We start from the raw sequence: 24,359 nt of genomic DNA, 5'->3' as shown, positions 1-24,359 counted from the left end.
TAACTTTACTTTTATGAGTGTCTGCAGAGCGGGTAGGAGAGGTGGGGGAGTAGCTGCTCTTTTTAAAGATGTCTATCAATGTAAGCAAATATCATTTGGTAATTACCCGTCTTTCGAATATCTGGGTATTGTGTTAAAAGGTGCTCCACGCATTTTACTAATCATTGTTTACAGGCCTCCAAAATACTCTTCAGCCTTTGCTGAGGACTTTACAGAACTGCTATCAACCATTTCCTTAGAGTTTGACTGTTTTGCTATTGCCGGAGATTTCAACATTCACATAGATAATGCAGAAAACAATATGGCAAAAGAAATCAAAACTGTTTTAAAGGGCACCTATTATGACATTTAAAATGTTCCTAATGTTGTTTTGGGAGTCCCCAACAACAGTTTTACATGCATGTAATGACAAAAAACACTTTTGTTGTCGTATAATATGCATTCATTTTTACCTGATTTGCTCACCGACTCCCAAATGATTCGTTCAACGACTCATTTTTCCAAACCCCTCCTCTGCGCGACGCTAATCTGCGATTGGTCAGATGACCCAGCAGTGTTTACAGAGATAATACTTATTGTTTAACACGGAGTACAATGATGCTTTTATCAATTAAATTGTGTTATAATAATGATTATAGTCCACTGCTTTGTAGTTTGTAGTAAAAAAAATAATAATAAGATAAAGAATTTAATATGTTAGCGAGCATAGCCCAGAGTTCATATTGTAAAAGCACAATCAGTCTTTGTTTGCGTTAGCCCGATGCATAAACATAACGTTTTTACAAAAAAACAAACAAACAAACAAAAAAATGCAGTTACGTTACTACGAGGTATTACTCTATTCTTTAAGACAACTCCGAAAACAACGACAAACACTTCACATATCTCAATACAATTGTCATTGAAGAACTAGAAGCTAAACGGTGCTTACACAACAAACAAAATAATAATTAAGCATACATAAAACATAAAAGCAACAATTATTAATAACACTTACAGGTTGTGATACGGAGGAGGAAGCTGATGCAAATACACTTAGAAATGAACCTTCCTTCAATATCAGCCGACTCGCGAATCCAAGTTTGATTGCATTTAAGTTGGTAAAGCAATCGTCTTCAAAATGGCGCGAACAAAGCACAAGGCTCGGACTATACTTCTGTGGTATAGTTGTATATATGAATTGTAGCCACTTAGTCTTCAAATGCTCCTCCTTGGGCAGATGAAAAAAGTTTGCTTTTGAGTCGCAGTTCAGAACACAGCGTCTCGTCACCATGATATTTTCCCTGGCCTTGGAGCGCAATAAGTGGGCATATCGTATTCAAATAACTTTACAAGTTGACGTCATCTAGTCAGAGAAAAAGCTTCGGTCTTCTAACGATTCATAAATATGACTCCGAGTCGACTCTTACTTTTGAAAGACAATAACTTTATATATGGTGCACTTTCATATTTCAAACTTTGCAGGATGTTTTTGTTCACTTAGATCTATGTTACACACTACATGAAAGGTAAATTTCAAAATTCCATAATAGGTGCCCTTTAAAAACTTTTGATCTGACTCAGCATGTACATGGACCGACACACAATCGTGGACACACTCTAGATCTACTTATCAGTAAGGGTCTAAACATTTCATTGATTGTTATTAAGGATGTAGCACTGTCTGATCATTTCTGTATTTTCTTTGATATATTGATCTCTCCTGCCATTGAAGCTAGATCTGTGTCTGTCAAGAAGAGATGCTTAAATGAGAACACTAGTGTACTATTTATGAAGGCTATATCTTCAACACCAAGCATTTCTGCTGACTCTGTTGATTTTCTCCTTGATTCTTTTAACTCAAAAGTTAAAAGTGTAATTGATGATATTGCTCCTGTGAAGGTCAGGAAGAGTGGTAGACAAAAAGCACCCTGGAGAAACTCAACAGCAGTGCAAAATATGAAAAGACAATGCAGAAAAGCAGAGCGCATGTGGCGGAAGACAAAACTTGTAGTCCATTATAACATCTACAAAGACACCATCCATGCTTTCAATATGGAATTAGGCAAAGCTAGACAGACTTTCTTCTCAAATATTATTAACAGCAACTTAAACAACACACGCACTCTTTTTGCTACTGTAGAGAGACTGACAAACCCCCCGAGCCAGATTCCCAGTGAAATGCTCTCAGACAGCAAGTGCAGTGAGTTTGCTTCTTTCTTCTCTGAGAAAATCAATAATATCAGAAAGGTGATCAGCACATCCTTGAGTTGCACTGGGGTCAGACAGATCAGACCACAACCTGAGAAAGTAGTTACTATGTCTGATTTCAAAGAAATTGATGGCAAAATTTTGGAAGAAACCGTACAGCACCTTAAAACATCAACCTGCGCCCTTGACGCTCTTCCCACATGTTTCTTCAAAAGTGTGTTAAACAGCTTAGAAGCAGATCTCCTAGAAGTGGTAAATGCCTCACTTCTCTCTGGAAGTTTTCTAAACTCCCTGAAAACTGCAGTTGTCAAACCCCTCCTGAAAAAGAGCAATCTGGATAAGACTATATTAAGCAATTATAGACCAATCTCAAATCTTCCTTTCATTGGCAAGATCATTGAAAAAGTTGTTTTCAATCAGCTGAACAAATTATTAAGCTCAAACGGATACTTTGACAATTTTCAATCTGGTTTCCGATCGCATCACAGCACAGCTCATAAAGATAATTAACGATATTCGCTTAAATACGGATACAGGCAAATTATCAGTGTTGGTACTACTCGACCTCAGTGCCGCTTTTGACACTGTCGATCACAACATACTTCTTGACAGGCTGGAAAACTGGGTGGGGCTTTCTGGGATAGTCCTAAAATGGTTCAGGTCATACTTAGAAGCGAGAGGTTATTATGTGAGTATAGGAGACCATAAGTCTGAGTGGACATCCATGACATGCGGAGTCCCTCAAGGCTCAATTCTTGCGCCACTCCTATTCAACCTGTACATGCTCCCAATGAGCCAAATAATGAGAAAGAACCAAATTGCTTACCACAGCTATGCAGACAACACACAGATCTACTTAGCCCTATCGCCAAACGATTACAGCCCCATTGACTCCCTGTTCCAATGCATTGAGGAAGTAAACAGCTGGATGTGCCAAAACTTTCTTCAGTTAAACAAAGACAAAACTGAAGTCATTGCGTTTGGAAACAAAGATGAAGTTCTCAAGGTGAATGCATACCTTCACTCTAGAGGTCAAACAAACTAAAAATCAAGTCAGGAATCTTGGTGGGTCTCTAGAGTCAGACCTTAGCTTCAGTAGTCATGTCAAATCAATAACTAAATCAGCATACTATCATCTGAAAAATATTGCAAGAATTAGAGGCTTTGTTTCCAGTCAGGACTTAGAAAAACTTGTGCATTCTTTCATCACCAGCAGGGTGTATTACTGTAATGGACTCCTTACTGGCCTTCCCAAAAAGACCATAAGACAGTTGCAGCTCGTACAGAACGCTGCCGCCAGGATCCTGAGCAGAACCAGAAAATATGAACATATCACACCAGTCCTCAGGTCTTTACACTGGCTCCCAGTCACATTTAGGATTGATTTTAAAGTATTATTACTGGTATATAAATCATTTAATGGCCTAGGTCCTCAATACATTGCAGATATGCTCACTGAATATAAACCCAACAGATCACTCAGATCATTAGGATCACATCAACTAGAAATACCAAGGGTTCACTCAAAGCAAGGAGAGTCCGCTTTTAGCTATTATGCCAGCCGCAGCTGGAACCAGCTTCCAGAAGAGATCAGGTGTGCTCCTACAGTAGCCACATTCAAATCCAGACTCAAAACACATCTGTTTAGCTTAGCATTTACTGAATGAGCACTGTGCCAATGTGCGTCCAACTGTTTGCACTGTATTTTATTTTTTATTCTAAACTGTTTTAATTAGGGCCCAAGCCTTGAAAAGGCGAAGGCCCTATTGTTTTCCTTCGGATTATTATTATTAGGGCCCAAGCCTTGAAAAGGCGAAGGCCCTATTGTTTTCCTTCGGATTATTATTATTATTATTATTTTTCTTACGACTATTCGGGCACTTTTGGGTCTCTTAACGTGCTCAAAAACTCTTGAAACTTTGCACAAATGTCAGAACCCGCGGCCATTAGAGCCGGACTGAAGCTGGTACCCGGGCGTGGCAGGGGGGCTCGACAGCGCCCCCTGGAACGCGGTCCGAAAACTTGGTCCATAAATCAAACACGCTTGCGTGTAATAATATGAAACTCGGTACACTTATAGATCTCATCGGTTCATATATCCTTCGTGCTCTGACTTTTTACCCCAGCCCAACAGGAAGTCGGCTATTTGGCGTAGTTTAAAAAACACATGCAATGGAATTTAAAATACTCCTCCTAGAAAATTCAACCAATCACCACGAAACTCGGTGTGCATGAAGTCAAGACATGGAGGATGAAAAATTGCCAGGGGATTTTTGATATCTCGAACGGTTTGGCCGTGGCGAGGAAACGAATTTATGGCGAATATTGGAAACAGGAAGTGTGTTATAACATCCTCATACATTAATTGATCTGGATGAAACTTCAGCAGTGTGTTCGCTGTAAGAGGCCGATCACATGGATGTGACTATTGTAAGTCAAAGTTATAGCGCCACCAACTGGCAGCAGGAAGTGTGTCACTTTCAAAATGCTTTAAAATCACCCTCTTATTTTTACCCGATTTGCTTCAAACTTTATGTGTATAATGTAAACACACGGCAGATGTAGACCTGTGAAAGGATTATTGATATCTTAAATACTGTTGCCATGGCAACGCAGCAAACTTTAATATTCTTTTTTAAAGTTTTTGAGACTCTTAGCATGCTTGAAATTGCATGAAACTCGACAGACACTTTACATTTATTGCCTAGTACACTTGTGCAAAGTTTCAGAAACGGGCGTGGTAAGGGGCTCAGTAGCGCCACCTTTAGTCAAAAATGGGGTATTAGTTTTACCTACAGTAACAAAAATCGGTATCTATATTTATCTCCTCGAGCCGGACAACTTTCTAATTGACAGTCATTAGCTCCGACCAACAGGAAGTCAGATATTTTGGTTTGAATGTGATTTGATGGGAATTTTGCCAGTCTCTCTCAGTGTCTGTGTGTGTGAGAGAGGAGGGGGGCTTTATTTTAACCCTTTCTCTGCTGTGTGCTACTTCTCTGGCACTTTTGAGGGCCTTAACATGCTCGAAAACTCTTGAAATTTTGCACACAGGTCAGAACCCGCGGCCATCAGGGCCAGGCTGAAGCTGGTACCCAGGCGTGGCATGGGGGCTCGACAGCGCCCCCTAGAATGGGATTCGAACACTTGTCCATATATCAAACACGCTTCTTGCATGAATAAGTATGAAACTCGGTACACATTTAGATATCATCGGGCCGAACAACTTTCGTGCTCTAAGTTTTACGCCAGTCCAACAGGAAGTCGGCTATTATGGGCTGTATGAAAATGCATGCCCCTGGAATTTGATATACTCCTCCAAGAAAAATTATCCTATCGCCACCAAACTCAGTCAGCATGAAGTAAAGACATTGAGGATGCTAAATTGCGGACGGATTTTTGATATCTCGAACGGTTTGGCCGTGGCGAGGAAACGAAGTTATGGCGAGAAAAGAAAAACACAATGTGTTATAACGTCTTCATACATTTATTGATCTTGATGAAACTTCAGCAGTGTGTTTGTTGTAAGAGGGCGTTCACATGGATGTGACTATTATGAGTCAAAGTTATAGCGCCACCAACTGGCAGCAGAAAGTGTGTTACTTTCAAGATACTTTTGACTAAAGTGGGGGGGGGGGGGGGTATTTTTACCTACAGTCACAAAACTCGATCTGTATATTGTGCTTATCGATCCGGACAACTTTCTCATTTACAGTCATTAGCTCCGACCAACAGGAAGTCAGATATTTTGGTTTGAATGTGGTTTTGTCTCTCTCTGTGTGTGTCTCTGTGTTTGTCTCTCTCTGTGTGTGGGGAGGGAGGGAGGGCACACACACAGACAGCCCCCCCTTTTCTGTGTGTGTTTGGAGGGGAGCAGAAAGACTCACACTGCTCTAAAGCAGACTTCTTCTCGACAGTCAAAGCGGGGTTACGTTATTGCCCGTCGTGCACAGGAACCCGAAAGGCAACGGGGTGGCGGCTTTATATATATATATATATATATATATATATATATATATATATATATATATATAAATAAATATAGCTGCAAGCAGCGATGGAGGGCCCAAGCCGGTGGCAGCGCCAGCCCGGTGCCTTTAGTGTAACTAAAGGCACCAGGGTGGCGGTGCCACCGGCTTGGGCCCGTAATCGCTGCTTGCAGCTATATTTATTATTATTTTTCTTACGACTATTTGGGCACTTTTGGGTCTCTTAACGTGCTCGAAAACTCTTGAAACTTTGCACACGGGTCAGAACCCGTGGCCATTAGAGCCGGACTGAAGCTGGTACCCGGGCGTGGCAGGGGGGCTCGACAGCGCCCCCTGGAACGGGGTCCGAAAACTTGGTCCATAAATCAAACACGCTTGCATGGAATAATATGAAACTCGGTACACTTATAGATCTCATCGGTTCATATATCCTTCGTGCTCTGACTTTTTACCCCAGCCCAACAGGAAGTCGGCTATTTGGCGTAGTTTAAAAAACACATGCAATGGAATTTAAAATACTCCTCCTAGAAAATTCAACCAATCACCACGAAACTCGGTGTGCATGAAGTCAAGACATGGAGGATGAAAAATTGCCAGGGGATTTTTGATATCTCGAACGGTTTGGCCGTGGCGAGGAAACAAATTTATGGCGAATATTGGAAACAGGAAGTGTGTTATAACATCCTCATACATTAATTGATCTGGATGAAACTTCAGCAGTGTGTTCGCTGTAAGAGGCCGATCACATGGATGTGAGTATTGTGAGTCAAAGTTATAGCGCCACCAACTGGCAGCAGGAAGTGTGTCACTTTCAAAATGCTTTAAAATCACCCTCTTATTTTTACCCGATTTGCTTCAAACTTTATGTGTATAATGTAAACACACGGCAGATGTAGACCTGTGAAAGGATTATTGATATCTTAAATACTGTTGCCATGGCAACGCATCAAACTTTAATATTCTTTTTTAAAGTTTTTGAGACTCTTAACATGCTTGAAATTGCATGAAACTCGACAGACCCTTTACATTTATTGCCTAGTACACTTGTGCAAAGTTTCAGAAACGGGAGTGGTAAGGGGCTCAGTAGCGCCACCTTTAGTCAAAAATGGGGTATTAGTTTTACCTACAGTAACAAAAATCGGTATTTATATTTATCTCCCCGAGCCGGACAACTTTCTAATTTACAGTCATTAGCTCCGACCAACAGGAAGTCAGATATTTTGGTTTGAATGTGATTTGATGGGAATTTTGCCAGTCTCTCTCAGTGTCTGTGTGTGTGAGAGAGGAGGGGGGGCTTTATTTTAACCCTTTCTCTGCTGTGTGGGACTTCTCGGGCACTTTTGGGGCCCTTAACGTGCTTGAAAACTCTTGAAACTTTGCACACAGGTCAGAACCTGCGGCCATCAGGGCCGGGCTGAAGCTGGTACCCGGGCGTGGCAGGGGGGCTCAACAGCGCCCCCTTTAACGGGGTCCGAAAACTTGGTCCATATATCAAACTGAATATTGCATGAATTAGTATGAAACTCGGTACACATATAGATCTCATCGGGCCGAACAACTTTCGTGCTCTAAGTTTTACGCCAGCCCAACAGGAAGTCGGCTATTATGGGTTGTATGAAAACGCACGCCCCTGGAATTTTATATACTCCTCCAAGAAATTTTATTTGATCTTCACCAAACTCGGTCAGCATGAAGTCAAGACATTGAGGACGCTAAATTGCGGACGGATTTTTGATATCTCGAATGGTTTGGCCGTGGCGAGGAAACGAAGTTATGGCGAGAAAAGAACACAAAAGTGTTATAACGTCTTCATACATTTATTGATCTTGATGAAACTTCAGCAGTGTGTTTGTTGTAAGAGGGCTATCACATGGATGTGACTATTGTGAGTCAAAGTTATAGCGCCACCAACTGGCAGCATGAAGTGTGTTACTTTCAAGATACTTTTGACTAAAGTGGGGGGGTTATTTTTACCTACAGTCACAAAACTCGGTCTGTATATTATGCTTATCGATCCGGACAACTTTCTCTTTTACAGTCATAAGCTCCGACCAACAGGAAGTCAGATATTTTGGTTTGAATGTGGTTTTGTCTCTCTCTGACAGAGTTCCCCCTGCCATTCTCTCTCTGTGTGTGTTTGTGTGTGTGTGTGTGTGGGGGGGGGGGGGCGGGCACACACACAGACAGCCCCCCCCCCTTTTCTGTGTGTGTTTGGAGGGGAGCAGAAAGACTCACACTGATACAAGCTCTAAAGCAGACTTCTTCTCGACAGTCAAAGCGGGGTTACGTTATTGCCCGTCGTGCACAGGAACCCGAAAGGCAACGGGGTGGCGGCTTTATATATATATATATATATATATATATATATATATATATATATATATATATATATATATAAATATAGCTGCAAGCAGCGATGGAGGGCCCAAGTCGGTGGCAGCGCCAGCCCGGTGCCTTTAGTGTAACTAAAGGCACCAGGGTGGCGGTGCCACCAGCTTGGGCCCGTAATCGCTGCTTGCAGCTATATTTATTCTTATTTCTTTTGATTATTTTAATTTCTTCTATGTAAAGCACTTTGAATTACCATTGTGTATGAAATGTGCTATATAAATAAACTTGCCTTGCCTTGCCTAGTTAGACAGAAAGAAAGATAGATTAGTTAGAAAGAAAGAAAGAAAGAAAGAAAGAAAGAAAGAAAGAAAGAAAGAAAAGTTTGAAAGAAAGAAAGAGACAGATAGGTTAGAAATGTCAGAAAGAAAAAGGAAATATTGGAAAGAAAGAAAGAAAGAAAGATTAGTTAGAAAGAAAGATAGAAAGATTAGTTAGAAACAAAGGAAGAAAGAAAAAAAGAAGGAGAAAGAAAGAAAAATAAATATTAGTTAGAAAGAAAGATTAGTTAGAAAGAAAGGAAGAAAGATTAGTTAGAAACAAAGGAAGAAAGAAAAAAAGGAGAAAGAAAGAAAAATAAATATTAGTTAGAAAGAAAGATTAGTTAGAAAGAAAGGAAGAAAGATTAGTTAGAAACAAAGGAAGAAAGAAAAAAAGAAGGAGAAAGAAAGAAAAATAAATATTAGTTAGAAAGAAAGATTATTTAAAAGAAAGAAAGATTATTTAAAAAGAAAGAAAGATTAGTTAGAAAGAAAGAAAGATTAGCAAGAAAGAAAGATAAATAAATAAATATTAGAAAGAAAGAAAGAAAGAGAAAGAAAGAAAGAAAAAAGAAAGAAAGATTAGCTAGAAAGAAAGTAAGAAAGATTAGTTAGAAACAAAGGAAGGAAGAAAGAAGAAAAGAAAGAAAAATAAATATTAGTTAGAAAGAAGGATTATTTATAAAGAGAAATTATTTTTAAAGAAAGAAAGATTAGTTCTAGAAAGATTAGAAAGAAAGGCTTCATTATTGAAGCCAAGACGTCGCACCAGGCTTGACATTTTTACCTAACGCTCGCTGAAAATGTCCAAAACCCCTACATTGAATAGGTAACAGATTGCTGATCTGTGTCGGCGACGACACATTCGGTTCTAAACGGTTAAAGAAAAACTCGAACTGCATTGGAGTTAAAGAAAAAATCAGGAGTTATCTTGTATGGTGCTCATATAGCCTAGGCTACCCGGTAGAGATGCGCGGATCGGGCGGATGACGTGACGAAAAATTATATTTTAATTAAATTTGGGCGGGTGGCGGGCGGTTGAACCAATCAAATGACAAATACATGTATACATTGTTAAATATTGTTATCTGACTATCCAAAAAAAGAAAATAGGGGAATGAATCATATTACATGCGCTTCATTAAGGCACACGTGCGCGTTCTCTTGCTCTCTCTCTTCATCTCTGCCGTGCACGCGCTACGCGGTTTGGAGCACAGACTCTGTCTCGCGGGCGCGCTCGCTCTAGATTCCGGGAGATTTTAACTAATTCGCGGGCATCAGTGAGCCGCTATCAATATGCGGGAGACTCCCAGAACTTCCTTTGGGATGTCTGTATTTCTATACTGAAATAATATCGGCATTATAATTATTGATTTTTTTATTGAAATAATAGCCCATCCGCGCATCTCTACTACCCGGGCTGGGAAGGTGTGAATTTTGATTAATATGTTCTGTGATAATAAAGAAATAAAACGCTATGTGGAATAGCCTATTGATGACTGTCTTTCCTGTTATTGTTATCCTGCAGTGTTAATTTAGTCGGATGACTGACGTTATTCATTGCCAGGAGTCACGACTTCTAGGTGCATTTAAAGGGGGCCGTGTGTCTGTCAATTAAGCTGCATACTGCATACACATACTGTGTGAGGCGCTGCAAACGGCTTTTCAATTTTGGTAACGCATGAGTACTCTAACGCGTTACTTTTATGAATAGATAACGCTGAAACGTAACTGATTACTTTTAATTGATGGTAACGTTGTAACCTAATTAACTACTTTCCAAAGTAACTATACCCAACACTGATATTGACCTATAAAGATTATTTTACATCTACCTTGTAAATATATGATTTGCTATTTTATTAAAAAGTGTTCACATGTAAATCAACAACAATTACAATTTTAACAATATTTCAAGTGTAATCTTTCTTTTTTTTAAGTATCATACATATTTCAAAGTTAAGGATTCATTAGTTTGATATAGCCTAACGTTACATTGGAACAAACACTATAAAATCTGCGTGCGCGGCAGAGAGGAAGAGAGAGCAAGAGACCGTGCGCGTGTGCCTCATGAAGCGCATGTAATATGTTTGATGGACACAGGACAAAATGGACACAGGAACCCAACAGAACCGTCACGGTGGAAAAAGTGTATCTGAGCATGCGACTGTCTATCCGAGTTTTGTCGAGAGCCGGAGGCGGCACCAAATTTGACGGAGTAATTCTCCGCCTCGTAATTCTCTGCAGGAAAAAGGAGTAAATATTGGTGGGGACAATTTTGTCATTTTAAAATATTGATTGGGACTAGTACCTAGCGCCCCCCCCCCCCTAAACCTACGCCCATGTCGTCTGCATATTTGTATAGGCTGACAGAACTGTGATGTGATGTGTGCTGGTTTGTGTAGAGAGAGAATAACCGGGGTGAGAGAACACAGCCTTGGGGTGCGCCTGTGCTGAGGAACAGAGGGGAGGATGTGTTATTGTTAATCTTTACCTTCTGTTGCCTGTTCCAAAGAAAACTGTAAATCCAGTGACAGATGCATGGGTCGATATTCATGTCCAGTAATATATTGAACAGTTTGGCTGGGTTTATTGTATTAAATGCAGAACTGAAATCCATGAACAGGATGCGGGCATATTTGTTTGCGGACTCAAGGTGGTTCAGTATGTGATGAATTGCTAAGTTGACGGTGTCCTCAACTGACCTGTTGGCTCTGTATGCAAATTGGAATGGGTGCATGAGGGGGGTGGTGACGGTTTTTAGGTGATTGAGTAAGATGCACTCAAATGATTTCATGACTGATGATGTCAAGGCAATAGGTCTGTAATCATTGAGGCAGGAGATGGTCTTGGTCTTGGGAACCGGGATGATAATGGATTCTTTGAAGCACTTGGGTACTGAGTTTTGACAGAGGGAGGTATTGAAAATATCGGCGAAGACCCCAGCCAGTTCTGCAGCGCAGTGGTGGAGAACGGTGGGGCTGATGTTGTCTGGGCCAGGGGCTTTATTCCTCTTAAGTCCGCTGAAGATGCTCCTCACCTCCTCTTCGTAAATGGTAAAAGGGGGGGAGGGGTCGGGGGGAAATGGTGGTGTAGCCGGTACCTGCTCAAACCTCCCATAAAAGAAGTTGAGTGTATCAGAGAGCTGATTATCGCCGTCAGGTGTGGGGGTGGGCTTCTTTTTGTTATTTGTCATGTTTTGGAGATTTTTCCAGATAAAACGTGTATCATTAGTGGTGATTTGTTCTTCTAGTTTAGTAGCATACTTGGATTTGGCTCTCCTTATAGCAGATCTCTGCTTGTATTTGGAAGCCATATATCGTTCTTTGTTTCCTGATAGATGAGCTGCATTTTTCTTCTTTCTTAACTGTTTAATGTCCTTGTTAACCCACGGTTTGTTGTTATTGTAATGTTTGATGTTTTTGAGTGGTATGCACAGGTCAACGCAGTAATTGACGTATGATGTTATTGTGCCGTGACGTCATGGAGATCGCTTGCAACACACAAAACTTCCCAGTCTGTGCACGCGAAACAACCACAAAGTTTTTTGATAGCCTCAGAGGACCAGCACCGGACGAGTTTTGTTGGTGACTTGGATCCTTAACTTTTTGTCTGTATTGTGGAATTAGCAGCAGCATTGCGTGGTCAGACCTGCCCAGCGGAGCCCTCGGGAAAGCATGGTAAGCCTCTTTGATTGTAATATAGCAGTGGTCCAGCGTGTTGGTCCCTCTGCTAGGGCAGGCTACCTGCTTGATGGTAGCCGGGGAGCTCAGATGACAGATTATTCTGGTTAAAGTCCCAGAGGACAATGACTGCTGCGTCCGGGTGTATATTTTCCACTGAGGAGACGTAGTTGACTAACTCGGCTATCTATGGTGGTGATAGCGTTAGCCTCAGGTGGAATGTACACACAGATCATGATTACTGACGCGAACTCCCGTGGGAGAAATTATGGTCTGCATCGTTTTATTACTGAGCGGCAGCTTTTTTGGCAACATACGAAGGCTTTTTAATATTCTTTATTCCCTGGAAACTCCACCTACAGCAGAGGTTTTGCTCGCCCTTGATGCTCACAAAGCATTTGACCATATTGGGTATAAGTAACTTTTTGCAACTCTGGGGAGGTTCGGTTTTGGACCGGCTTTTTGTTCGTGGATAAGGATCCTATATGCTACACCGCAGGCCTCCGTCCGCACTAATAAAATAATTTCCAACTATTTTCCAATAGGAAATATTGTATATTGTTGTATATAAAATATTGTCCATTGAGCCCACTTCTGTTTGACCTCACCATTGAACCACTAGCGGTTGCACTTAGGAGTGCCTAAGGCATTAGAAATTATCTCTAGCTTTGGAGAGATTTCAGGCTACAGAATCAACCTTACTAAGGCCCCGTTTACACGATGCGAAAACGCAGATATTTCTCTGCGTTTTGGCCTGTCATTTACACGAAAACGCCGTTTTTATCCCAGAAAACGATTATTTCTAAAAACTCCGGCCAAAGTGGAGATTTCTGAAAACGCCGGTTATATGTTGCCGTGTCAACTGGGAGAAACGGGGTTTTAGGTTCTCTCTTGTCGATTCACAATCAGACGCCATTGCGTTTTAATCTCTATTGGCCAGACGTCTTAATTTTGGCAATTGGAAGTCAGATATGCCTTCCACACACAGGCGCTGGGTTGAGAATGTAATGGCACACTTGAAACTTGAGAAGTTGAAACACACAATTAGGGGTTCAACCCAGAGATTTTGAAAGAAAGAAAGAAAGAAAGAAAGACATTGTTTAGAAAGAAAGAAAGAAAGAAAGAAAGAAAGAAAGAAAGACAGAAAGAAAGAAAGAAAGAAAGAAAGATTAGTTTGAAATAAAGAAAGAAAGATTAGTTAGAAAGAAAGAAAGATTAGTTTGAAAGATAGATTAGTTTGAAAGATAGATTAGTTATAAAGAAAGAAAGACATATTAGTTATAAAGAAAGAAAGATTGATTAGTTATAAAGAAAGAAAGATTAGTTTGAAAGAAAGAAATACTAGTTAGAAAGAAAGGAAGAAAGAAAGATAGATTAGTAAGAAAGAAAGAAAGAAAGAAAGATAGATTAGTTAGAAAGAAAGATAGATTAGTTAGAAAGAAAGAAAGATAGAAAGATAGATTAGTAAGAAAGAAAGAAAGAAAGAAAGAGAATAGTTAGAAAGAAATATGTGTTTGAAAGAAAGAAGAAATAAAGAAAGATTAGTTAGAAAGATAGAAAGAAATACATTATTTAGAAAGGAAGAAAGAAACAAAACATAATAGTTAAAAAAAAAAAAAAGTTATTATTAATAAAAGACAATCCTACTAGTAATTCTACTAATAATGACAATATACAACCATAGTCTATTAAAAATATATATAGTATAGGCCTACAACACATGAGCTGCTGGGTTCATGAATGTTAATCACCTTGAGAGCGTTCGTTCGCTCTGATTTGCTGAAATTAAGCATCTCTTCTGCTTGTTCTTAAAAGCTGAATAATACCAGATGAAAATACAAACGTGAATATAATTTACATGTAACGCGTCAATTTTGCGTGGTATAATGTAACGGTGGTGATCCACTTGTCTGTGCGACACTTCTGTCGCGCCGCACTCCACTTTATTCCTATGGGTGACGTCAAGCGACTTAGCGATGCTTTGCAAGCCCGCAAAGCATTCCGGGAAGGCGTCGCTTCATTTGAAAAAATGCTGCGCGTCAAAAAGCTGGCCGATGACCATCTTTATGCAAATTAATTCCGTTGAACGCAACGCGGCTATCCAATAGAAGCAAGCACATGGAGACGGAGGGAAGTCTCTCGTGGGTCCTTTGTTCTAGACTGGCCGCTGGCTCAAAACCACGCCCATAGTGGTAAACTAGAGGAACGCCCATCAACGTACAAATGTGGGGAGGCGTCGCGACACCACGCAACATTCGCGTCGGACAAGTGGATCAGTACCGTAAGACTCTCTCTTGCTCTCTTTGCGTACGTGAGAGAAACGCGGCGGCGAGTCGCGCGCCTTCACACTAGAGCAGGGGTGCCCAATCCTGCTCCTGCCGATCGACTGTCCTGCACAGTTCATCTCCAACCCTAATCAAACACACCTGAAGCAACCAATTAAGGTCTTCAGAGCACATCAGGATCACTTGAAAATTAAAGGCAGGTGTGTTTGATTAGGGTTGGAGATGAACTGTGCTGGACAGTCGATAGCCAGGAGCAGGATTGGGCACCCCTTCACTAGAGTTTACAGTACGTCACACACAGGTTTGCTGAGCTGAATGATCGCTTGTAGGAGAGCAAAACTCTCAAGAGCTCAGTTGTTAGTGTTCAGCGAGTGGAAATATATCAATGCTAAACTTATACTTGGCATCTGCATTTTCATTTGAATTTCCTGTTGCTGTCTAACGTCACCCAGGTCAGATAAATATCATCATATAGAGACTGTGTCTGTTCCTCAAATTAGAAAATACAAAAATATTCCAAACCCATCTAAGGGTAAAAATTGTATTGATGTTAACAAATAAAAAACAGATATAATAACAAATTAACAAATGATAAAGCTCGGTTTCTCACATCAAAAGCACTTATTGTTAATGATATGATTACAGACCATGACCTAGATGTGCTGTTTGACAGAAACCTGGCTAAAACCAAACAATTGCATAGTGTCCACTTACAATCAAAACAAAACGTTGTGCTTTTCTAAAATAATGATATTAAACAGGGTGTGCTTTCTGCCTCTCCGTCTCGTAATTTTTTTTTTACTTGAGCATGTCTCTAAACATAAACAAAACTCAGCGAATACTTGTCACACATTCATGAGCTATATATCTTTATAAACATTTAAGTGTGTAGTTTTAAATTATCTGATTCAAAAATAAAATATTCCCTGTTTAAGTAATTTGTATAAAACCAACAAGATTTCTCAAACGCTTGCTCATTAGTTTTAATGTGACCACTCGCGCAAAAGATATTGACATGCAAATCGCCCACGCGTCACGCCAACCTGCTCATTACCTCAAAAACAAAGCACCAAACTTCATCAGTCCTCTACTGTTCGTCGAGTTTGGAAGACACGCTAGCTGTGAGCTTATTGGATTTACACCAGAAGAAGAAGAACGCGATTTGAAGACAAGAAAGGTTAAGGTAAGAAATAATTCTGAATTATATTAGTTAGTGTTATTGTTGCATAAACTTCACATTGCAGTTGAACTGTTGCTCGATGCTTCAGTAAATCTTCTCTGCACGCGCTGTGAGTTTGAGTCAGTCGCGTGACATGCATTTGAAAAGCAAAATGCACCAAACATTAGGCTTCATGTTTTTACTCCAATCTCATTTCATAACGTCATATCGATTGTAAACATTTGAAGTAACATATGATAATCAATATATTTTTCTCTAATGTAGTGTTACTTAAGTGTTCCTTTTTAACGATGCCTGCTATACTATTGTTATTATTATTTTATGCAGCCCTGCACGTATATGCCTACAAGGCACAACAAACCTAGTGTTCATTATATATATATATATCTGTGTAAATTTGGTAAATTTTAAAAAGCAATTTTAACCAGAACAAATCCAAAATGTATTCCCAAAATCGTGCAACCCTAGATTCTCTTGATATCAGCATTCACATGTTATTTTATTTTTTATTTCTTTCTCTTTTTTTAGGGACCATATGCCCCACAGATGAGTCCTGCTGACTTAAACATGAGCATGAGCGTGGTAAAGTGAAAAATCAAACACCTTGGAAATGACAGGTATGTACTATGTTTCAGGAATGACACAAAGGTGTGTGACTAGTTAAGTCTCTGTCTTTAGTTCAGTGTGTTAAATAATGTGCTTTTTTTGTCATTTGTTGGGTATCTTTGGATTATGTTGTGTTGTAAATAAATCCAAACAATCAAAAAGCCATTCTTTTTTAAATCTCCTCATTCTTTGTGCAAGATTCCTCATAGGACCTGATAGCACCTAATAGGGCCATTATGGGAGGGTCTTTGTCTTTCTCAGGTGTGAAACACTCAATATTCATGGGTGGTTTACATATACTCGCATAAGCTTTCTTACACAAGACATGTCTAACAAATTTTAAAACAATATATTGTCTTATCTGAATGAGTAGTCAGGATGATTTTCACATAGTTTTGGAGCAAATATTCTAGGCTATGTGATACAATTTTCAAAAGTCTTGTGAAGAAATAATCAGTTTGGGTTTCATGACCTTATTTCAGTGACACTTTTTTGTTATTTTCACAAACCACGCATAAATGTCATTATCTCGAAGTTACAAACTTTTACATACATGCTGCTGACATATTATTGTAGCAGAGTTTGTGCTGAATACAGTGTAATAAGACTTTAGCCATGAAAATGTCACAAGTAACAGAAATAAGCACAAATGTCAGAGCATGTCAGAACACCTCCAGGACCCAGAAAATACCTCAAGCCCCAGAGGGTTTTAAAAACCCTGTAACTTCCATTTAGTTAAATGAGCTAAACCTAAAAAAGGAAGAACTTATCAGTCTTGAATACGACAAAAGAGCTAACAGAAACATCTCTGGTGAGCCACTTCCTCGGTTGTGCCTGTTTGCTAAGGCTAAGGCAAACACAAACCAGTCTGACATGCTCTACATTGCGTTATAGAGGAGATAGGTGAACAGAGTCTATATACAATACCTCCAGTTGCTATGGTGATTTGCCTCACTTGGTGTCCATAGAAAAGGAAGTTAAAGGTTAGTGCCACCCGCTAGCAAATCGAAATATAGAGGAGGAGATAGTGGGGGAAAAAGGAAATGAGTTAAAAAGCCAAGTAACAACATAATTGCAAGCTACAATAAATGTAGTTTTATTTGCCCATCAGGTGCTTATTTCCATAAAAATACAGGAATATATGTGTGGTTGTCTCACCGATGCCTGCCGGTGTGTGTTGGACAGGATAGTGTGCACTCTTACAGGTCCTTGATCCACTGAATCAAGATTCACCCACAGTTCCTGTGTACGTTTGTCACCAGGACCAAAACTGTGCCAGGAGTAGTACCTCTGAGAGTCCTCCTTAGAGACAAATAGAGAGAATGTGAATAATATGCCCATACAATTTTCAAAAAGGGATAATCATCGAATGGTTATTAAAAAATAAAACAGGATTAGGAAGAAGAGGTCAAAAGAATAAAATAAGGACAATGCACTGCAAATCATTTTCGTTATTAATATTTTTCTCTTGTTTTCCAGTAAAAATATCACAATGTCCTAAAAGATTTATGATTTGCTAAATGCTATTCTTGATCATCTGGATTTTCTTAAATAGAGATCACGGTTCTCCCATAATTCTAACCATTAGACAACTAAACAAAAAAAATAAAAACAAAAAACAAACAAACATGTAATTAACTTGAGAGTTTCTGACAAAATGTTTAATTTATAAAACATCTATTTATAATTGTATAAAATGTTATAGATTAGTTATTAAAAATATTTATTAATTTTCTTCATCTTTTTTTGGACAAAATATCAGAGTATAACTCGTCCCGCACCATTTGTCGTAGACCCATGAATGGGGTAAATTCAGATGGGAAATCAGTCTGTAAGTATCATCATGCTAACTGTGCAGCCACACCCTAGCAACCATTCAGAGCACCCAAGCAACCGTATAGCAAAATGAAGAAGCCATATCTTAGCACCTGAACATTGACTTTCTGTTACCTTAAATTATACTTTTATCTCTGTAAAGCTCAATTAAGAGTAAGGATGAAATACTATAGAACATTTTTTTAGGACAGAAAAATAGAATCATAATTTAAAAATAGAGACGAGAAAAATATAGCCTTTATTTCATATTGTATACGCCTAGACGTCGGTGGGCGACATAAGCCTATTGCCCGTTGGGAGCAGTGTGATAATTTTTTTTTTAAATAATAGGGCTGTCAAAAGATTAATCGCGATTAATCACATCCAAAATAAAAGTTTGTGTTTACATAATATATGTGTGTGTACTGTGTATGATTATTTATATATATAAAAACACACACAATCATGTATATATTTAAGAAAAATTGGTTATATTTATATATAAAATATTTATATATAATATAAATTATATAAATGTATATACAGTATATAAATACAATTATATAAAGCTGATAATTGTTTTACTATTATTGAGGAATGAGACGAATGAAGAGAGCTTCTCTGGAGAACATACACTGGAGAAACGTACGTTTGGGCATTTCTCAGTGAGTAAATGCATGGCCGAGTGGTAGAATTGACATATCGATCATTTAGATGACAGGTTCAAATCCCGAACAAACATGGACTATTGTATATTTTATATTAGCATATTAATGCATGCCATAGCCTATTATTAATGCAGACAAACAAACAAACAAATTTTGTTTTATATGTAGCCTATATAGGATAGCCTATATCATTTATTTATTTATTTTATTTTATTTTTATTTTTATTTATTTATTTTTGGGGGGGGGGGGGTATATAGCCTATATAAAGAGTTTTTAAAAACATGGTTTTAAGCAAGGTGTGATTTGCCAGGGGGGACGGGGATTTCCTTCTGGTCTAAACATCCCTGCTTCTACTGAATTATTTTAATCCCCCCTCCCTCCACAGTAATCAGTGCTATAAATTACTTCACCAATAGACCATATAAAATATTTAATATAAAGATATACAACAGGCACGTTTAAACGACAAACAATAAAATCAGAACCAGTTTCAGTTACGTTCATGGTTCCAGTGGCCTTAATGCATGCACCGCTTTTCAAAATGTCACAAAGCATTTTGAGATCATTTTGAATTAAATATTGATGTTTATAATTAAGTATTTTGGCACACCACGCCGAGGTCACAATCACCGTCTGTCTTCCTCATCTGTCTCTGCACCACACTCCCCAGAATCCTCCTTGGCGCACACCTGCACTCACTCTCCTCTAAGTAGTAATCACCGTCACCTGGATCTCATTATCAGCTCACCTTTATATTCAGCACTCTCCCTTCACTCCTGGTCTGATCTCGTCTATACACGATACAGACTCTCTGCCATACTTACCTGCATTCCTACCTACGATCTCAATCTTCTCAGCCAGTCTGGGGGGGCTTGCAAAAGAGTGGGATAGTTTGGTTCCAGCATACACCAGTTTTTCCATTTTCTCTGAGAAGCACAGAAGTGGAGATGCTGGAGAAAGGGATAACGTGTCTGGTGTTATCGGAGGCTGTAATATGCTGTCCTGGTTTCCCTGGCTGGTTTCCAGGAAGTCGTCCTTGGGTGCTGAATCTTGGAGCAGTTCTAGTATTGTATGTCACAGTCTGTTTGTGGTGAGCTCTGTGGGCAGGGCTCAGCTGAGATAGTGTCCGTGAGCAGAGGTTGTTGTGGCTGAGTGATGTTATCATTGTCCTTGTGTGACGTGTCAACCGCATGTCCATTTAGGTGCTGAAGTGAAGTCCTGTGGTCATTCATACTATATCCAGGTGTGTGCGTGCCATTCAGGTTGAGTTTGGCACACACTGCAGAAGGATGATTGAGGGAGAAGTAGATATTGTCCTTTAGCACTCTTTAACAAAGTTTGTTTGGGTGGTGGCCATCCTGTTGAAACAGTTGCCTCTGACTCCAGAAAAGATTGAAGTTGTCAATGAAGTTCACTCCTTTTATATTGCAGGTTTTTTGGAGCCATGTATTAAGCCCAAGCAACTGTGAAAATCTGTTTGTTCCTCTTGCTGGGAGTGGTCCACTGATGAATGTTTGAACTTTCAGTCTTTTAAGTGTTTCAAAAAGTTCATTGAAATCCTTTTTAAGGAGTTCTGACTACTCTTTATGAATATAATTTTCCCCCACATGAATGATGAGTCGATGTGCAGTCATATGTTTCATCAGAATGTTCTCAAGTTCCCGGTTTACATCAGAAGTTGTTGCTTGTGGAAGGCAGCACGTAGTTGTATCCCTGCTACTAATGTTCCTGATTATGGAGTCACCCACTATCAGAATCCTGTGCTTGGCTGCGCTCTGAGCTGAGCTCAAGTGTCTGCTCGACCTTAAGCGCCAGTTAGAATCAGTGTTAGCTACTGGCTGATTCAGTCTGTGTTCGATCACATTCATCACGTTTGGGGATTCCTCATTTACATTCATTAATACTTCAAATCTATTCTCAAGATGTATAGGCGGTGGTAGGAGACCAGTGTTTGCAATCCTTGTAAGAGCCGTATCTGGGGTAGAGGATGCTACTGCGGCAATATGAGATACTCGTGACAATCTGATGTCTCGAGTACCTTTGGGTCTCGCTCCCTGTTTGTGCCGTCGATTTGTAAGTCGATCTACACTCCGTATGGCCTGTCGAGGAGCACTAAATTCATGGGACTCACCGGCTGTATGCTGAGGGTGTCCATGACGGTGTTCTGTTGTGCGTTTCGTCTGGTTTGGTGGTCCAGCAAGTAACTTTGTTTCAATAACTGCAATCCTTTGTAAAAGTCTGTGGCAGTTACTGCTGCAAGTAGATTCCAGAAGAGGCATTTTCTCTTATCCATGAGGCAGTTGTGTTTTCTCTTCCCCGAATGTAAGCTTTCAGTGGGAGGCTGGTCGAATAAAATAATTCAGCTTTTTTGTAGTAATCAAAGCGTTTGAGCACTGTGCTGAATTGCTGAAGTTAAAATTAGGTAAAATATAAAAGCGATAAAGCAAAGCTCGGAGCAGTAAGCAAGAGCGTCCGAACAGTAGCTGAGCAGGAAGTACTGAGACAGCTCTCATTAGTCACAAATTATTTGCTCTTATCATCCAACCGTGGCTATTAGTGTTACTCGACTTTAGTGCTAGATTTTACACTATCAACCACAACATTCTGTTGAATAGACTCAAAAATTATGTTGGCATTAATGGAATTGCATTGGCATGGTTCAAATCATACTTTTCTGACCATTATCAGTTTGTAGTAGTAAATGAAGAGATGTCTTATCGATCACAATTTCAGTATGGAGTACCACAAGCTCAGTACTTAGGACTGTTGCTATTCACCCTGTACATGCTACCCTTGGGAGATGCTACCTCATTAGGAGGCATGGCATTAGTTTTCACTGTTATGCTGATGATACTCAGCTGTATATTTCTTCGCGCCCTGACAAAACTTATCAATTCACAAAATTAACAGAATGCATAGCTGATATAAAAAAAAACTTGATGACTTGTAATTTCCTACTACTTAATTCTGAAAAAAAAACAGTTGCTAATGATTGGAACAAAAACCTCTGCACGTACAAACTTGGAATACTGTCTAACAATTGATGGATGCTCTGTCAAGTCTTCGTCGTCGGTAAGGAACCTGGGTGTGCTCTTTGATACCAATCTTTCATTTGAAACCAACGTTTCTAGTATCTATAAAACCGCATTCTTCCATCTTAAAAATATATCTAAATTACAACATATGCTTTCAATGAAAAATGCGGAACAGTTAGTTCATGCATTCAAGACCTCAAGGCTAGATTATTGTAATGCTCTAAAGGGTGGTTGCCCTGCACGCATAATAAACAAACTACAGCTGGTCCAAAAATCAGCAGCACTGTTCGTTCGTTGGCCAGAGGAGAACCCGACTGAGCCTGGTTTCTCCCAAGTTTTTTTTTCTCCATTCTGTCTCCGGTGGAGTTTTGGTTCCTTGCCACTGTCGTTTTCACCTTTGGTTTTTGGCTTGCTTAGTTGGGGACATTTAATTTAATATTCACCAATATAATTGCTATAATGTATTAACCTTCTGGGGTCGGCAATCACGCCGGCATTATTTACGCGATTGTTTTCACATAGCAGCTGAATAGACTTAAAATACTCTGTCATTAATGGTCATACAGACTTAAATAATCTGTGAGATGTCTACTTTTGTATGTGTCCACTTACAATCAAAACAAAACGTTGTGCTTTTGTAAAATAAAGATATTTAACAGGGTGTGCTTTCTGCCTCTCCGTCTCGTGAACTTTTTTTTCTTGAGCACGTCTCTAAACATAAACAAAACAGCGAATACTTGTCACACATTTATGAGCTCTATATCTTTAAAAACATTTAAGTGTGTAGTTTTAATTGATCGGATTTAAAACAAAAACAAATATTCTCTAAGTTATTTGTATAAAACCAACAAGATATCCAGTTTCTCTAACGCTTGCTTAATGTGACCACACCCATACGCGCAAAAGATATTGACATGCAAATCATCCACGCGCCACGCAAACACACTCATTACCTCAAAAACAAAACGAATTCCCTACAGACCAAGCCTTAAACTAATTGTCTGGCCTTAAAATTTTGAAACAGAATTTTATCACTTTAGGGTAGATAACCAAAATATTGTCTGACTCCGGGTCGAAATGAACACCGCTACTGAGTTTCTGTTTTAATATTATCAGATGAGATTGTCCTGACACTGCCGGCAGCAGCTGCTGATTTGCATTTAAAGGGATACACACTAAAACGGTGCGTTTTTCTGAGCCCCAAAAAGTGACAATTTAAACATGCTGAAAAAAATTATCTGTTGGCTATTTTGAGCTAAAACTTCACATACACACTCTGGGGACATCAGATACTTATTTTACATCTTGTGAAAAGGGGCATAATAGGTGTCCTTTAAAATATTGCTGATTACTTACAAAGCACTAAATGGTTCAGCTCCCCAGTATTGAGCGAGCTCTTAACACATTATAGTCCTTCACGCCTATTGCGATCTCCAAATTCTGGGCAGTTGATAATACCTAGAATATCGAAATCAACTGCTGGTGGTAGATCCTTTTCTTGTTGAGACTCTGGAACAGTCTTTCTAGCTTTGTCCGGGAAGCAGACACACTCAGTCAGTTTAAAACACATCTCTTTAACCTGGCATTTAACATAATTAAAAATGATTGTTAGGCTGCATACATTTGGAACACTTCCCATAACACCTGATGTACTCAATACATAAGAAGAAGAATGGCATCTACGGTAATACTAATCTCTCTGTTTATCCCAAGGTTTACCATAGACTACCGGCTCCGTGCCGTATCCAGATCAGATGAAGGACTTTTGCTTAGACACAGCACTGAAGTGTCAGCAGAGACTCTGCCAACAGGGGTTTTCCAACATTATGGAGCCAGGGACCCCTTACACGGGGAAAACATTTCCAAGGACCCCCTCATATATTATAACAGTGATTGAGGCCAAAGACAATGTGGAAGCGGTTAATGAAGTATTTTTGCACAAATGTTCTCCACCCAGGGACGTATGCAGGGTTTTCTGAATAGCCTACTGAGGTCCCAAAAGTGATCTTGCTAGGGGGGTTCGGGGGCAATTTTAGATTTTCTTGATCTACACATGTGCATTTTAAGGTGTTTTAAGGCAAAAAAATATTTTGGATAACTATAGCTTTAAAAGCATGTCAGTGGCATCCATTTTTGGTCAAGCAGGTGACAGTTTAAATTTTACAATGAATGATCCACATACAAAATGGAAATGCAGAATGTATATGATTATTGTTCACATGAACATCAAAACACAATCACATATTCCAAACAGGAATG

The 24,359-nt window shown here is 39.4% G+C and overlaps 2 protein-coding genes across 3 annotated transcripts in view; both read right to left on the bottom strand.

The window, feature by feature from the left end:
- The window catches only part of LOC306989040 (uncharacterized protein), a gene marked incomplete at its 3' end in the record, with an annotated part of 978,518 nt that overhangs the window by 135,963 nt on the left and 818,196 nt on the right, over positions 1 to 24,359 (bottom strand). The gene's annotated exons all lie outside the window — the stretch shown is intronic.
- Positions 1 to 24,359, bottom strand: part of plxdc1 (plexin domain containing 1) — a 245,503-nt gene that overhangs the window by 171,566 nt on the left and 49,578 nt on the right. For both annotated transcript variants that reach the window (XR_013795634.1, XM_079595213.1), the window contains exons 3-4: positions 17,740 to 17,883; positions 17,509 to 17,578 (exon numbers count right to left, since the gene is read on the bottom strand). Coding sequence is in view for 1 of the 2 variants with exons in the window: in XM_079595213.1 (XP_079451339.1) it covers positions 17,509 to 17,578; positions 17,740 to 17,883 (214 nt within the window). In the remaining variant the exon portion in view is untranslated. The remainder of the gene's footprint in view (positions 1 to 17,508; positions 17,579 to 17,739; positions 17,884 to 24,359) is intronic.

Source organism: Phoxinus phoxinus (assembly GCF_949152265.1).
Source record: "Phoxinus phoxinus genome assembly, chromosome: 21".
Lineage (NCBI taxonomy): Eukaryota > Metazoa > Chordata > Actinopteri > Cypriniformes > Leuciscidae > Phoxinus > Phoxinus phoxinus.
This window is presented reverse-complemented; position numbering and strand designations above follow the sequence as displayed.